The sequence below is a fragment of the Ambystoma mexicanum genome, chromosome 6p (assembly GCF_040938575.1).
Source record: "Ambystoma mexicanum isolate Mex_15411 chromosome 6p, UKY_AmexF1_1, whole genome shotgun sequence".
NCBI classification, from domain to species: domain Eukaryota; kingdom Metazoa; phylum Chordata; class Amphibia; order Caudata; family Ambystomatidae; genus Ambystoma; species Ambystoma mexicanum.
Genome location: NC_090935.1, coordinates 71,468,294 through 71,485,698, shown reverse-complemented (window position 1 = coordinate 71,485,698; position 17,405 = coordinate 71,468,294). Strand labels below are relative to the sequence as shown.

General features: G+C 41.9%; 1 protein-coding gene across 1 annotated transcript in view; it reads right to left on the bottom strand.

The window, feature by feature from the left end:
• LOC138510876 (long-chain-fatty-acid--CoA ligase ACSBG2-like) overlaps window positions 1-17,405 on the bottom strand; it is a 366,119-nt gene that overhangs the window by 90,891 nt on the left and 257,823 nt on the right. Inside the window, exon 10 of the mRNA XM_069626532.1 lies at window positions 2,745-2,962. Coding sequence (XP_069482633.1) covers window positions 2,745-2,962 — 218 coding nt within the window. The remainder of the gene's footprint in view (window positions 1-2,744; window positions 2,963-17,405) is intronic.

The following is a 17,405-nucleotide window of genomic DNA, read 5'->3' as shown; positions in this document are numbered from 1 at the left end:
TGCTATATCTGAAACTCTTGATTTTCTTGCCCCTGTCATGAGGATACACTTGAAGCCCAAAGTCAAGTGCAACTCCTGGTACGACTCAGACCTCGTCACCCTCAAACTTAAGTGCAGGGTGGCTGAGAGGAAATGGCGTGCTTCCGGTACATCCTCAGACAAACTGGCCTGCTGCCTGCTCCAAAGGCAATACCGGCTTTCTGTCCGCACCAAGAATTGAGCTCACATTCAAGCCACGGTCTCTGCGGCATCTAACAACTCGGCCGAACTGTTTAAAATCTGCAAGGAACTGGCCAATCCTGCTGCAGTCTCTACCTCTCCTGTCCCCTTTGAGGCCCTCTGCATGGATCTGGCTTCTCGTTTCATCTCTAAAACTCAGAACATCCTGTCCTCTCTCTCTTCCTCTCCCCTCCTCCCTCTACTCCCTGCTCTTCCTCTGGCCTTTCTTCGGCCACCTCTCCTCCCTCCTTCTCTGACTTTCCCCTGTTCTCCCCTGATGAGGTTTCTAGACAAGTCTGATTTATGAAAGTCTCGTCAAAACAGGTTATCCCCTGTTCCTCCAAAACCATCAAGGACGACATTGACACCCTGGCTCCTGCTCTAGCTGACTTATGCAACCCCTCCTTCCCCCCTGAAGCAATCCCTTGTGCACCCTCTTCTTAAGAAAACCTCTGCCGACCCGTCCTGCCCTTCTAACTATTGCCCAATCTCCATCACTCCTTTCCTGGGCAAACTCCAGGGAAAGCTGGCCATCTCCCAGCTTAATCTTCACACTGAATCTGTTGGTTGTCTCCATGACCATTAGTCTGGCTTCAGAGCTGTCAGAAGCACGGAAACCGCTCTCCTGAACATCTGTGAAGACTTGCTCTCCAACCTTGACTCCAGCACACCCTGTGTCCTCATCTTACTTGATCTCTCTTCTGCCTTTGACATGGTCAACCATGCCATCCTGCTCAACTGTGACCGTGATAACCTGGGTATCACCGATCAGGCCCAGGCTTGGCTGACTTCTTTCCTCTCCGATCGACCCTCCCATGTCCAACTTGGGTCCTTCCTCTCTTCTATCTCTATCTCTACCTCCCCATGGGTCTAACCTCTCTTCCCTGGCTGTTCAATCAACACCTGGCACTTCTCGCCCACTTCATTGCTGCTCTCAGCTCCAACTTTCAGTGCTATGCGGTGACACTCCCTTCAGCCACCTCTTCTCCTTCTCTCATCTCCGACTATCTGACTGCTATCCTGGAGTACCTTGCATTACAACAATAGGATGACCTTTCTATTAGATCTCTTATGGTTATTGGGGGTGTGGGGTCAGCTGGTATCTCCGAATGTAGGGGTCTTAAGATTCCAACAGTTGTCTGGGCTATAACTCGTAGTTGGCTGGATGGGGCAGGTGCTTGCTCTGGCTTGTTGTGATAACATGTGCAGCAAGGCGCCTAGCACTATATCATGGCATTGCAGGATACATTCTTTCTCAGGATAGACATATTGGCAACAGTTTTAGAACAAAGGAGGTTTTTATGGAAATTAGCAGTGTGGGTCTCTCGCTCATCAATGCTTGGGCCTGTTTGAGTTTCTTCATCAGGTTTGCGACCTGTGTCTAACGCATTGCCATGCAGGCCCTTTACTTCTGCCATCGCTAAAAAATGGCATTTGCTTGTATGCACGCGCTAATAAACATCTAAAATGTGCCTGATATTATGGCGGTGTGGGGCCTTTTAATACAACCCCCTAACTCCTGGCACACCACAGGTCTCTTCATGGGACGCACCTCACCCTAAAGCATCTAGGTGGATGGGATAGGTTACTTTCCTGCCCAACAGGATGTTAGGCGTATCCTTCGCCATTGAATATAAATGTTGTGTTATATACTTTGGAAATAACCCTTTAATAAGCAGACCTTTTTGAATTGAAGATCTGTGCAGTGCCAAATTTGATACCATCTATATGTCGATTCAACTCTTGACTTTGTGATGTATCATCTCTTAATTGAGTAACGCATCCTCCCCTGCAGTACATCATATGTGCAATGCAGGATACATCCTATATGGTGATCCGGTCGGTAAAAGCACTATATTAGTGCAGTTGTGTTCAGTGTATTGCAGAGCATATCCCCCACTATCATGTGTATAACACGCATGATGGTTCGGAGCATTCTTGGGGAAGACTCTAGAGGTGTCATGAGAGGTGTACTAATTATTGTGCTCTTAAGAACGTGTTCTTCCAAATGAAATATGGCATTCTGAAATATGATCCCCTCTAAACCATCCCCTACTGAGTGTAAAGCCCAGACTCAGCCCATCACATGCTCCCTAACACGCTGTCCGTAGGGCGGGTATGGGATACAGGTCATATGTCAGTCTAGGATCATGGAATGTAGGGCTTTTAAGGGGTTCTCTTTATATTTATCTGAGCATGTGACCGGCCAAAAAGCTTTCACTGCAAAGATGCAAAGACACTTTTTAAAGAATGAAAATTATTTGTAAAAAGTCTCTGCAGTGCACTGTCCAGGAGTCACTCTCTGTAATTCTAGTCACAATGATCACTATTTAAGCAATAGTTTACCAGTTTCACTGGTTTTATATCTGGTAAGGTAATGGATCTCTATGGAATTACCAGACACCCATGTGAATCCATGCAGTTCCCTACTTAGTCTTTACTGTTCTATATAAGCACATGTTATTATTAGTATTATTTTTATTCCCCAGAATTATAAAGCATTTGATAACATTTTCAAAGCGTACCTTTGATTCTCCCGGTTACATAGACAAATCCATCCTGGTCCAGCTTGCCAAGGTCACCAGTGTGTAGCCAGCCCTCGCCATCCAAGGCCTCCGCTGTTTTCTCCTCCATGTTCAAATAGCCCATAAAGACGTTTCTCCCCCAGAAGCAGAGCTCACCAGTGCCATCTTTGTCAGGCATGTGGATTCGGGTCTTGCATCCTGAAACCATTTTGCCACAGCTGTTCAGATAATAATAAACACATAGCATGATCAGACAATCGTGGGGTGAGGTGATCAGTTAACTGTTAGGGCACCTGATTGTTGTTGACCACATCCATATGTGACTATAAGTATATTTAATTTCACATATGGAACCCTGTATGATCCCTGTGATTATGTTAGTTCTCCGTTTACCATCATAGTGTGTACAGTAGAATTACTTTCCTTTCTTTGTGTGATCTCTTGCATTGTAAAATGACCTTGATAGGGAACATACCCTCTTTACCTAACAATACACTTAATGTAAAGTGGTCATGCCTAGCACCCCACTTCTTTTTTTTATTGTTTTAGCTGATTTCTCAACTTTTCAATTACTCAAAAAATAAAAGTTACAATAAGATCATACTTATTATCTTATAACAAAATCATGTTCTTTTCATTTTTGACAATATCAGAGAAACAAAGCAACACATTGCAAATGGAAAGAGAAAAGGAAAATAATGATGATGATTATTATTATGGCTTTACAAACTTTGCAATCTTTCGTGACGATAGATATGCTGTTATCTTATCTTTGTCTTTGCTCAAGTAACTCTGACTGAGTATTTTTGTCATCACAGTTGCTGTTGATATATACATTTGTATGCATAATCAGGTTACATTATGATTTTTATATGAATGGATTTAGCTACTGATTCTTAATTATATGTTGTATTGTTATCATTAGTCAAATGCAGTGCATTAAGAAAATGAATCGTAGCTATTGAATACTCATGTTTCTTGACGCTACTATCATAGCCCACCTATATTCATGTGACACATTTGCAATCTGAACCATATTTTTTACAAAATATTTACATCTCAAATCAATCAATGCTGTACAATCTGCAACAAGATGTTCAAGAGTCTCTTTGTTTGCTACATCGACACAGAAATGACAATAATTTTTCACAGGAATTATGTGTTTCCGTTGTGCCATAACATCACGAGTAGGCCACAAGTTCAAACATAATCTCAAGATGGCAAGATGTATTTGCAGATTCAGAGCTTTACACAAATATGGCTCAATGACACAAACTTTCTTTTCACCAAAATATTGCTGGTTAAAATGTTTGTATGTAGGTGAGACAAGTTGTACGAACAACTTGTCTCACCTACATACAAACATTTGTATCCAATCTTGTAAAAAGATCTTCTTTTTGGCTCCGTCAGGATTCGTAATCAGAGTCTCCAAAGACATGTCAGCTGTTGCCATAATATCAATGACGTGTCTAGTCCACTTTGATGTGAACATATCTTTTGCCACTATTGTTAACACTGTGTCATTTTTAGAATATACTAGGCATTTGCAAAACAGCGCACATAATTGCCAATGGTATTTGGCTTGTAAAGACGTGAGTCCTAGCTCATATCTCAGCCAAGGTCCCGGAGTACATTGTGGGACACCTAAAATTTGCCGCCAATATTTGGCTTCAAGATTATTAAAGTAATTGCCTTTGATGATTTTTCTTGTTTCGAGGCCATATAACAACATTGGAGTAATTTTCTGGTGCCAGAACAAGATAGCTGGACTTGTAGAACCTGATAACATGGAGAGGCCTGGTTTGTTATCATTACAGAATCATTACCCATTATTATGGAATCATTACCCATTGTTAGAGATTCATTAACCATCTAGGGATCCAGTTATCCATCATACATTCTGATTAGTACTGATTAGTAGTGACATGAAATAGTGGCATCATTAGACTATCCACATTATTCTAGGAAGCAAATTTGAGTGGGCACCACAAGGGTATCGAATCTTTCTAGCGTTATCAAAAGTCTCTAGTGTGATGAATCTTAGTTAGGAAGTTAGATCCTGTATACAGGAGCTGGCTGAAAAAGGCCTGGAGACACCCAAACCCAGAAATGCAGCAAGAAACAAAGATTAGGTGAAAACCCAATCATACAGCCGCTCTCTGGAATCCCAAACTGGGTTCTGTATTTGTTGTAATTTCGCTATGTATAGTTCCTTTAGTCCAATTCTTGGAAAAATACGAAAGTCAAATATATAGTAGTTTTCAATATTGGTTTATCCATCAATTAGGAAATGATTTCATTGAAAGAAGTGGCAAGTAGCCACCAATAATGTTCTTCGTGAGGAAGAGATTGCCATAAATCACTCTATCCGTAGACTTATTTCGTGCCAATGCATTTCGGAATACAACAAATTCCTTCATCAGGGCAAGTCTGATGTAGGTGAGTAATGGCGAAATCTATGTTTCAAAGGCCAGGCTGCTTCACCGTGTACAGCGAGCAGGTGCATATGTAGAGAACGAAGCGGAGAAGTTCCCTCTGCATTTTGCCGAAAACGTGCATTTTGCCGAAAACATGCAGTGAGAACGTGGAAATAACTGTGGCCTGTATGACCAATACACTGAAAATATATGAAATGAATGCTTTTGACACCTTGACACCTGTGAAAGTGAGATTGTTATTTTGTGCTTGACACACTGAAATTTGAATACACCTGAATCCACAGTTACATATGCATTGATTCTATGCATTACATTTTCATTTTGAATAAGCTTGTAGACACACTTTCACACTTTTGGCTTTACTCTTCTGACTTGACTTTTTGCTATGAGAAACTTGAATATGCTATTCTGAATTTTGACACATTTGCAGCTATGCATTTGAAATCTTAGCGTGCCACTGATAGAGTGACATGCTTGCATTGTTTGAGGGTTTTTTGCATTATGAAATAGAATGTTTTTTCCCTTTGTAATTTTGCTTGGTTTTAGCATGCCACATTAAGACATGTTTTTACAAATCGTTACTAATGATTATATAATGATATGAGGAGAGATTGCAGAACCTGATAATATGGAGAGGCCTGGTTTGTTGTCATTACAGAATCATTACCCATTTTTATGGAATAATTACCCATTGTTAGAGAATCATTACCCATTTAGGGATCCAGTTATCCATCATACATTCTGATTAGTACTGATTAGTAGTGACATGAAATAGTGACATCATTAGACTATCCGCATTATTCTGCCACTTTGTGTGCATTTGCAATTTGAATATTGAATGCGGACTGTTATATTTGAATTGCCATGTAGAGAGACGTTATATTTGTAGAGATATGTTGCTATGTATTATGTATGCATGTCCATGTTGGTGTGTACCGCACTTAAATGGAATTCTTAACCTTGGCTTGCATGCGCATCTAGACAGATATTTTGAATCTTAGCATGTACCGCACTTAGATGGAATTTTTTGGGCATCTAGATAGAAATGCGAATGTTAGCATCTACCACACTTGGACAGAGTTCTTAACCTTGGCTTGCGCCGCATGTAGATAGAAATGTGAGTGTTGGTGTGTGCCACGCTTAGATGAAACTGTCAATGGTGACAAGTCCAACTTGAAAGGAGTCGCAATCACTGACCTGCCTCACATCTAGACAGAATCCTGGAATTAGCAGGCGCCACACTCCGATGGTATGGTGAATGACAGCAAGCATCACACCTAGACATAATTTGCAAGGACAGCAATGCCAACTAACCAATCCACTAACAATTCCAGCCCTCTGCATACACCTCTCAAACGCTAACCAAACACAACCACAAGCCTAAAATGCAGCAATCCGCACAAACTTCACTACACTGCAACAACAAAATAAACCGCACATAGACCTGCACAATAGTACACGACGACTACCAACCGTAAAACACCCTACGCCCAGCCAACGGACCCACCGGGCTAGGGCTGCCAACAGCACATCACTGCTATCTTGCACTTTTCCAGCTTATTCCCACTAACTCACCCCCCATCCCTCCCTCTTTCAGAGCCGCCGGCGCGCCAGGGGACCACTCTGGTGGTGATAGTGCGCGGTACAAATATCATTTAACATTAGCATGTAGAGACACCACGCATTGAGTGTGCACTTAGAATATGCATGAAGTTTGCATTATAGATAGCGCTTGGGTTTGCGAGAGAAAGAGTAAACGCTAGACAGAGCATTTAGCTGGGATTGTGAAGCTATTGTATTGAGACACACAGAAGCACCGCAGAGTGCAGAGAAGTTGTTATGAGTTACAGTGTACAAGTATTTGTAAACAGTTTGCTTGGCAGAGACAGATAACATGACCTTTGTCCAAGAGGAGAGGGATGCTGCCCTTATCGGCATGGCTAGAGCTTCGCAGACAGAGGAAGGTGGGGGTAAGCAGCGCCATGAAGGGAGAAGAGCTTGTGCAGGCAGAGCTTTGCAAGAAGGAGGATAGAGGGATTTGAACGGAGATATATGAGAAGATGGCAGGCAGACAGAAGGAGATATGGTATAGATATGATGGCAAATGTCATGAAGACAAAGAACATGCAGTGATGAAAAAGTACAATACATGCATCACAGATATTTAGGCACTGCTCATATTTAGAATTGCTGACAGAGAGAAAGAGAGGCATTTTAGCTTAGAGAACAAGTGTAACCATGGATATGTGTAGGTCATTGAACAGTATAATAAGAGGTGATATTTTTGGGAGTCTCTCTTTGTTGGAGATGGAGTTGTGGAGGGAGCTGTTCTCTGAGAGATTGAGCTGAGCTTGAGGGAGCATTGGGGAAGCATTCTGAGCAAAGCTGATGAGATCTGGCAGAGAGAGTCCTGGCCCTGACTGACTGACTGGTTACAGAGATAGCGGGAGAGGAGAGACAGAGCAAAGAACAGGAAAAGGGGAGTATTGCTGAATAAGATACGTGTATGGGGAATTAGAACAAACACTCACACATAGCTTTGACTGACATGATAGATGGAGTAATCAGACAGGGTTTGTCTTAGAGAGAGAGTGTGAAGTATGCTTGAATTAGAAGCCTGTAAGGCTTATAGTCATCACATTGCATGGTAGATTTGCACCAAAAGCATAAAAGGTGCACATTTGAGATTTGCATTATAGTAGTGTTTGTATCATGCATTGCTATGTATGAATATAAGTGTTTCTATTGTTGAATCGATTCATGAGTAACACAATGCACAAAGGCCCTGAGATACAAGAGCAGGGGGGGCATAGTGATCCACACACCCCTTGGAGATTGTCTAAGACTGATACATGGTCGCCCACTAGGGGTAGGCCAAAGGTAGATTTGTATCACGGTCTCACAGACTGATGGAAAATTTGCCAAATTTGTACAAAATTAACTTAGTCTGAGATATGGCTGGGATCAACTTTTTTTCTATAATGCTCATTTCTGATTTATCAGGTGGCATAAAGCAAGACCTAGATATGTGTAATTAGGTACAATTTCTAAGTTCACATTTTTGATTTTCCATTCCATCCTGTTCCTGGCACAGAACAATTTGAGATTTTTTCAAATTTATGACAAGTTCATTGTTGTCAAAATATTTAGAGAGAGCTGAGAGTAATTTCGAAAGCCCAATTGGAGTCTTTGATATTAAGACGAGATTGTTTCCGTACCAAAGAGCTTGGATCGCTACCTTATGCATCTTTGGGGAATCTGAGTCAATAGCTAAACAGGATTCCCTTATATTGTGAATGAAAAAGTTAAATAGGGCTGAAGCGAGGATGCAACCTTGCTTCAGCCCTCTTGCAGTTCGTATCACTGATGACAGAAGTCCCATCATTGAGAGTCTAATCTGCACTGCTCTAGAGAAGTGCAATTTGTAAATGATATCAGTTAAACCTGCTCGACATTGTGCTTTAATGAGTTTTTCCATTAGTTTTACTCTCGATACAGAGTCGAAAGCGGAGTGAAGATCAATGAAAGCAAAGTATATAGGTACTTTGGCATTATGAGCATGTTTTTTTAAAGCATTCAGTGTGAGTAGATTAATAGAAGTCCCCATGCCTATGACAAATCCTGTTTGATTTGGATCCCGTTGTTTGGATTCTTCTGTCCAAAGATTAAAATCTCTCAAAACTAGGCATGTAAAGATTTTACCAGGAGTATCGAGGAGTGCTATCGGGCAGTAATTCGACGGCACTCCCCGATCGCCTTTCTTGAAAATGGGGATAATGAGAGATGTACACCATGAGTTTGGGATCTTTTGCGTTTGAAGTATATGATTAAAAATATTGTTGAGGATGATGGCCCATTGTTTGGGATGTTCTTTCCGCATTTGATTTGTTAGACCAATTGGGCCTGCTGCATGGGAGGAGGAAGACTTTGAAATTAGCTCTTCTATTAATTCCTCTGAGGATTCCGGGATCCACGGTGAATCAGATTGCATTGTGTGTTGATAATTGTAAAATTTCTCGCATAGATATAATTCAGAGAAATGTGCTACCCATTGGGCTTCTGATATGCCATTTAACTGTATGTTCATTTGTTTTTGTCCTGTTCTTTCATTTAGTAGCATCCATATTTGTGATGCACTTTTACTAGAGATTAGAAACATAAAGGTTTCACTATCTTTTTGAAACATGTTGGCTTTATACGATTGTACCCAGTTTCTATATCTGCATTTGACTTTCTAGCTTGTTGTCTTTCATTATGCAGAAGTTTGTAAGTAGATCTCAAATCTCTTCGATACATTGTCTTTGATTGTTGAAGATGTTGATCATAGGTATGACTATGTTTCCTTGATCGGATGTCATAGCGACTATTAAGCATTTTGAATGGTGTCAATGCGCCTAGATATGACTCGAAATCGAGTCCTGCTGGATGTGTTTTAACACGTCATTCACCATCAGGAGACCATTTGAAATGGGATTTGGTATTATTAGTCATTAGTTTCTGTGTCATCCATTGTTGTTGGTGTATATTAAGACCATCACGCCATAGCCAAGTTAGTGCCAGCATATGATGATCACTTGCAGTCTGTTGTATAATCTCGATTTTTGTCGCCCTCATAAAGAGATCTTCTGATAGAAATATATAATCAATAGTGCTTCTTGGTGTTTCTCTTTTCCATGCGAGTTGAAATGGAATTACTCCTGGCAGGGAACCATTCGCCATTTTCAAGTTTCCATCTTGCATATAATTATTCTATCTCGTGATCTCTTGTAATTTATCTCTTTTAGCTGGTTCGATACAGTTAAGATTGAGGTCGCCTACTATTATGGTTGCCATAATGTTGTTTGTCTTGGCTATGATTTCGAGCAATTTGGATAGATCTTTGTAGAAGATATTGTCAGAAATGGCAACTGGATTTCTATATAAATTAATGAGAGCTATATCTTTTTTGCCATTCGAAATTTTAACTAGCTGGGTAAAGTTATTTGGAGAAACTCATGCTTCCAATGACAGACCTGCATTCATTTTAACAGCAACTAATAGACCTGCCATCGGTCGCCCTTTAAGAGCTGGAATCGCTGGTAAGAGAGTCAATTCATGGCCATCCCACACAGGAGGTGAAGTCATCCACGTCTCCTGGAGTGCAACTATAACGAAATCATTTATGCCTGTATTTTGACCACATTGCAAGTGATTGTTCCCACTGGAGTTTCAGCTGACCAGGGACACAATTTTCCTGTTTGCATCGGGTAATGGTTGTGCTTTTTGTCCTAGATCGCAGAATGTACACTGATAGTCTGCCTGTTTTGGCTTTATTACTTGTGGTTGTTCCGTTGTAAATTTCTGTTCATTAGATTCTCAAACTACTCGTTGTGGATCTTGGGCCATCAGAAAACCCATGCTGAAAAGTTCAATTTTAGCCCTCCAGAGGATGTTCAGGACTAAACCTGACTTGATCCACAAGCGCACAATCGATAAGTTATTATCACATAGGAATTCGACCTGATCGATGTCAGCGGACGTAACATCCTCCAATTCATGTATCTCATTGAATATGTTAAAAATGCTACTCCTGCATAGATCATCTTTTTCATATGGAGCATTTTGACATTTTAATATCAATGACTGAACATTTTTGTAATTTCTTTTTAATGGTCTTTCCTTTGTGCTTTTCGATCTCTTTCCACCCTTGTTTGGTCTTGAATACATTTCTCTGTTGCCTTAAATCTCTGTTGTGTTTTAGGAGGGATGGATGTATGTATATTTGCTCTATGATCTTGTACTGGGGTCTTCAGATGCTTTGTACTTAATTGATGATTAGGTCTTGAATTTTGTTCTGATATTTCTGAGGCAGCATTCTTCTTGGTTGGAGCTAAAGTAATGTCATTTATTCGCTGTAAGAGATACGCATCTACCGCTGCTTTGATAATTTCAGAGCGATCATTTGTACTTTGCTTTTCTTCTGGCTCCTTTGGAGTTTGTGTTCTCAGAGCTATCACCCGTGTGCTCATGGTGTCCTCTGGTAGTACATTAGCCTCAGGTTCTTCCAGTCGATTGGCCGCAACTTTCTCTGCAATTACCACTAACTGATTCAATGGTGAGTGGTTAGGAGGTTGCGCCTTTGTTATTCTGGTTGATTCATTATTAATTCATCTTGTGTTCTGTTTGTATTCATGTCTGCCACTGGTACCACTTTTGGGATTGACACAGATTGTTTACAACATGTGACAGATTTCATAAATTCTGTAAGTTGTGTTCGTGTTTTGGCGTTAGATGTTCTGTTTGGCTTAGAGATTATTTGGTAGGATTTTGATACTAAATGTCTCATCTGTCCTTTGACACGTGAGCGATTATTGAAAATGTCATATATTTCTTGTCTAGGGGTCTGTTGATGATCAGGAGATTGATTCTCTACACTGATCCAGGAAGAGTTCGATTCGACAGGCACTACTGCAGTGCATTCTGTAGGACATATTATTTGTGTAAATGTCGGCAGTGCAGGAGCTGAAACGCATTCTGTAATCACTTGTACACTCTGATTTAGCACATCTTTAACTTCCATCTTTTGGTGATAAACGTGGTCTCGGGGTCGGTTGTATGTACGAAGCAGCAATTGAGATGCTAGAGTCCATTGAACAGCAGGCGTTGTAATCTGGAGATATTACATGTGAGGAGGGTGATAGATTTCTTACGATTGCATGGATTGAGATGTCTGAAAAGACCTCGTCACTTTCTGAGGTTTCTTCCACCATCGGCAACTGTGGTCTCCTCGCTTTTCTGTTAATGGGTGACTTAGTCACTTGTAAGATGGTAGTGTCAGAAATGACTTGCTTTTCTATTTCCTGATCCTTTTCAGAGTCGCTTGTAGCTTTTTTGCTCATTTCAGTGTTTTCTGTGCTGGTACTCACAGCTGTATCTGAGCTCGTCAGCACAGCACAGAATTACTGTATGTCTTTGTTAAGGCTCGGGGTCCGTGAGACCGGCGTGATCGTTATAGACTTCCATGAAGACGATCGCTTCGGTTTCTCTATAGATTTAGATGAAGTTGTCAACGGAATAAGAGGGAGCTCAGGTAAGTCTGGCAAGTTGGATTTAAGTGTGTATAATTGCATATAAATAATCAGTAATATTTTACTTGATGGACTGTCACCTTATGTACCTTCTCTCCAGTCTGCTTAACCACATAAAAATAAATAAAACATAAGGTTACTCAAAAGTCAACCTTTAAATGGGTACACAGATATTAGTAAGGTGCGGTATAAAACCATCTTGCTAAAAAGAGAGTGTTGACCTGTATGTTCATCCGGCATGGCCTTATAAGTAAAGAAGGCAGTATGGGTAGGTAGTTTCTAGAAGGGGGAGCTTGTATAGCACACCACTGCCATTTTCAGTGTCCTCATCCTGCATGACCTGCAAGGCCTTATAAGAAAAGAGGGCAGTGGGGGTAGCTAGTCAGTAGAAGGTAGATGCAGAGGAGAAACCTGGGTTGTTGTTGAGTGAGGGCCGGTGGTATCTGAATCCTGAGTGCTGCTCTGGATTCAATGGTGTTTATTTGACACTTGGGCATGCGTTTACCTAGATGGTAAAGCCCAAGTTCTGATAAGTTACAATGATGTGACTCTGGGTTACTCGCTGGTCTGGGTGTGGTTGTGTGATACAGATAAAGGGGTGAGTATTTGCATAGATCCATTATTGATGCAGTCATACTGATAGGCATGATGGCACAGTGTGTGGAGGGCTTGTGTGTGTAGGGTAAAGTGGCAGGAAATTTAGGTGTGATTCGGTTATTTGGAGAGGAGAGTAGAGTAGACAAACAAGGGTAACATGTAGTTGGTTCCATACATACATTATTCCCCATCCAGTAGCGAGATAGTAGGACACAGCTAGGAGCATAATCACAGTGGTCTATTACGTTTTTGCAGCAGCATTGGTTGGATTCAGTTTAGGCTGTGTGGACATCGACCCAAATAGGTACATGCTCTGATCGTCATTTGCTGTTGATTGTGTATTTTTATGGTTTGTTCATATAACCTTTGAGGGGAGGATCCCTCAGATGATTGTCCCGCAAGTGCTGCTTGAAGTTTTAGAGGTGGTCTCATGCTGGTGTTAGTTTGACAGCCATGTGTTCAGCTGTTTCCTGAAGGCAAGGAGGTCTCCTGTATGGTGGTGTTTGGGCAGAGTGTTCCAGAGCTAATGAGAGGAAGAAGGAAGATCAATTGAAGAGGTTGTGATTTAGGCTTGATACCTTTGTTAGGTTATTGTTATTGTTGCCTGATCGAAGATATCTTGAAGGTTGGTAGTGATTTAATTGTCTTTTGATTCTACCCCTCTGACAACAAAGGCATCAATTTGACTGCACAGAATTTTGAAGTGAATCCTCCATTTAATTGAGAGCCAGTGGATTGTTTTAGGGGCTGGGGTAGTATGTTTATATTTTTTAGCTCTCATAATCTGGCTGTTGTGTATTGGACTATGTGTTGTCTCTTTCATGGGTATTCTGGGAGGCACATGCAAAGGTTATAGGCATAACCTAGTCTTGTGAGTACTGTGCAACCAGGCAGCAGTGCAGGCAGGCTCTGGCCTTAGGGGCAATGCCCTCCCCAATTAACCAGGGCCTCATACAAGTCGCATACATGTGTATAAACGAACACCCATATTAGGGACAAAGACAATCTCACAGGGAATAGTGCATGTCACAGAAGGAAAAGAAACTCTAAAGAGACCCATTAACTCCAGAGCTCTTTCTGCAGGCTGGTATCCTCCTTTAGATATCATTCAATGTTCTTACCTCTTTCTGTAACCTCAATGGTTGGAATTTGAGCCAGGGCACAGAATGAAGCTATCATTGGTCCTCATTCCAAGTTAGCCGCTAAAACCTCTAAAACCTAGCTTTTCTGGGGTGCCGGTGGAACCAATACCATCACCCATAATGTCGGAACCACCAGCAAAGTACAAACTGTTGCCGCATTTATTCCGTCATGCCAGAAACAGTGCCACCGGCACCATGGAATCACAGTCAAAACAGCCAGAAATCAGTCGCACGGCAAGCAACAGTGCCAGTGGCACCGTTTCCGACATGTCCATCCCCCCATTCACTTCAGATGCAATGTGGTTTGTGTTGATCATTTTACCCACCCAATAGTCAGGTCTGCTGGCCGATGTACCGCGACATGTAGCCGGGCAACGTGCTGATGCACAGAACCATTGAGTCATGTGTCAATCCTGGGAATCATGCGCAGCAATGTGTGATTGTCAAATTGGCATCACATACAACCTGCATATTTAGAGAGTGGTACATCCCTCTGTTACGGTACACTCCTCTGCGGCATGCCCTTCCACTAGCTCAATGTTTGTACAGTGAAGTGCCCCAAGCACACTGGGCATGCCAGCAAGGCATTCACCTGTGCTTGCGCCGTTGTTCTGGGACACATGGTGGAGGAGGAAATCCTGGACCTGCACTCACCAACTGTGTGCTGAAATGTGCCTGTGGCAATGAAATGCAGCATGCACACCACCTTCAACAGTGGGGATATAGCAGTGCGGATTCGAATGATGCTATGGATGTCGTCCTGGACGAGGTTGACTATTGAGAGGATGGTCGCCCTGTTCAGCCGGTAGAGTGTGTGTAGTGGGCTGTCTGTCAGGGTCAACGGTGTAGCCCTTGTGCGGGGTCTGGGTGCATGCCTAGGTGGCACGACTTGCTGCACATTGTTCCTCAACATCATCATTTATCTGCTTCTGCTCTGCTGCCTGATTGGGTGCACGTGTGATCTGTTCCTACACACTTGGGCCTGGTTACCACCTGATCTGTGGTGCTGGTGTTACCTGCATTGTTTTGCCGGCGCGACCAGCATTTCTGTGCCGGTCTCACCGGTTGTTACGTGGTCAGAATGCTGCCGTCTTTCACTGGTGCCGGTGTTTCTGGCTGTGCCTTCTGTGTATTCCCCGGGTTACCTTGCCTGTGCTACTGGCGACGTGGCCGGCACGTTGTTTCCGTGGGTGCCTCTTGTAGTGTGGCTGTCCGGAATATATGCCGGTAATCAGAATTAGTGAACAGTATGGTTGAGGTATGCCAGTGATTGGAAGCGCTAGAGCATGTTATAATAGAACACCACTCAAATCTATTGATACTAGCTGCTGCACACTAGTGCAACAAGTAGGCTCCTCTAACCTACTCCACAATTAAGCCAAGAACAGTAAATGTTCCACCAAATTGGTTCGCTGCTAGTTTACAAAGGTAAGGACAGGCACGTTGAATGAACAATTCCTAATGCCTCGAATGCTAATGTCCATGTTAAAGAGTGCTTCACAAGCGAAACTTGTATGAATTTCTTATTTGCGTTCAATTGCCAAGGAATTTGCCAACACGTGTTTCTACCTCCAACAGGTCTTTTTCAAGCCAAAACTCTGATAAGAAATTCATCCACTGATCTCCTGCGCGGTATCAGTGTTGTAAGCATAACAAAGCCAATATCGATGTTTTTCAGATAGAGCCTACCGACGACAGAATATTTGAGATTGGCCATTTTTGGGCCAGCTGATTTTGTTTGAGATTGACCGGCACAATACAGCTATTACATTACTGCAAACATGCTACAACTTACGTATTTGGTATTTGAATCTTGACTTTGTTATGCTTACAATGCTGATACGGGGCAGGAGATCAGTGGATGGAATTCCTATCAGAGTTTTGCCTTGAAAAAGAGCTGTTGGAGGTCGAAACATTTTGTCAAACTACCAGGCATTTGAGGTGTTCCGAAAAGTTAAGCAGCAGAGATTCTCTGTAAGATCCCTCTCATACCAAGCTGCTGCCAAGTGGAGTCTACTCCCAACTGAGTTTCATACAGAATAGTGTCTTCTTTCTTCTAGAAAGAAGAAGCATGCCCTTCCAGGAATTTAAGTATTCTCCATTTGTGATTTCTGATTTCACATCAGTGCTATAATGCCTTTGGTGAAATACGTGCTCTTTATACGTCTCCACATGCATCCTTTTAGATATGATCTTCCTTATATTGTTTATTGTTATGAGTTGTGTTACATTGAGTCATGGACCACATCATCTGTAGGGTTCAAGTGTTGAGCTCCAAAAGATGTCAGGTAAAAATTACCAAATGTGTGGCAGGCATACATGAGGACATCTCTGTCCATTTCTGCCTCTAAATACCTAAGTCGAGTAGTGCAAGATATGATGTATTGAGCCCTTACGATTTACTCTCTCCCTCTCTACTACTCATGGAATGGGAGGTAGGAAATGAGTCCTTGTTAAGTAAAATGTGTTCCAAGAATAGTTCAGAATAAGAGTAGCAAATGAGTGCATTTCATCGCAGATATTTTGAAATGTCCTATAATGTAGGGCCAAAAAAGATAAGAATAAAGAGTCAAACATTCCCATGTATAGAGTGTTATATGAGCCTTGCCACAACACAGCTGGTGACAGAGTGGCCCAGAAAGAAGTCTCACATATGGGGGCCACGTGACATATAATCAGATGTAGATCTCAATCTGAAAATTGTAAATCCTGATTGGCGGTGCTTGATATAAGAAATTAGATCTAAATGTGAAACAACAACATATATCATATAATAGCTTCAAGTCACATCGAAGGTGATCGGGAGTACCTGATATCAAACAATGCATGTAAGGTTTAAACATCAAATGCTGGTAAGGGCTACCTGACATCAGATAGTAGCTCCAAGTCTGAAACATCACATGCGAACATGGGTACCTAATATCAGACTTTGGATGTAAGGATGAAACATCAAATGCCGATCATGGCTACCTGATATCAGATAGTAGCTCCAAGTCTGAAACATCAAATGCTGCTAAGGGCTACCTGATATCAGATAGTAGCTCCAAGTCTGAAACATCAAATGCGATCAGGGGTACCTGATATCAACCAGTGGATGTAAGGATGAAATATCAAATGCTGTTCAGGGGTACCTGATATCAGATAGTAGCTCCAAGTCTGAAACATCAAATGCTGATCAGGGCACCTGATATCAGACAGTGAATGTAAGGATGAAACATCAAATGCTGATCAGGGGTAGCTGATATCCAACAGTGGATGTAAGGTTGAGACATCAAATGCTGATCAGCGGACCCTGCTATCAGACAATGCATGTAAGGTTGGAACATCAAATTCGTATATGGGGTACCTGTAATCAGATAGTGGATATAAGGTAGAAACATCAAATGCCGATCAGGGGTACATGATATCAGATAGTAG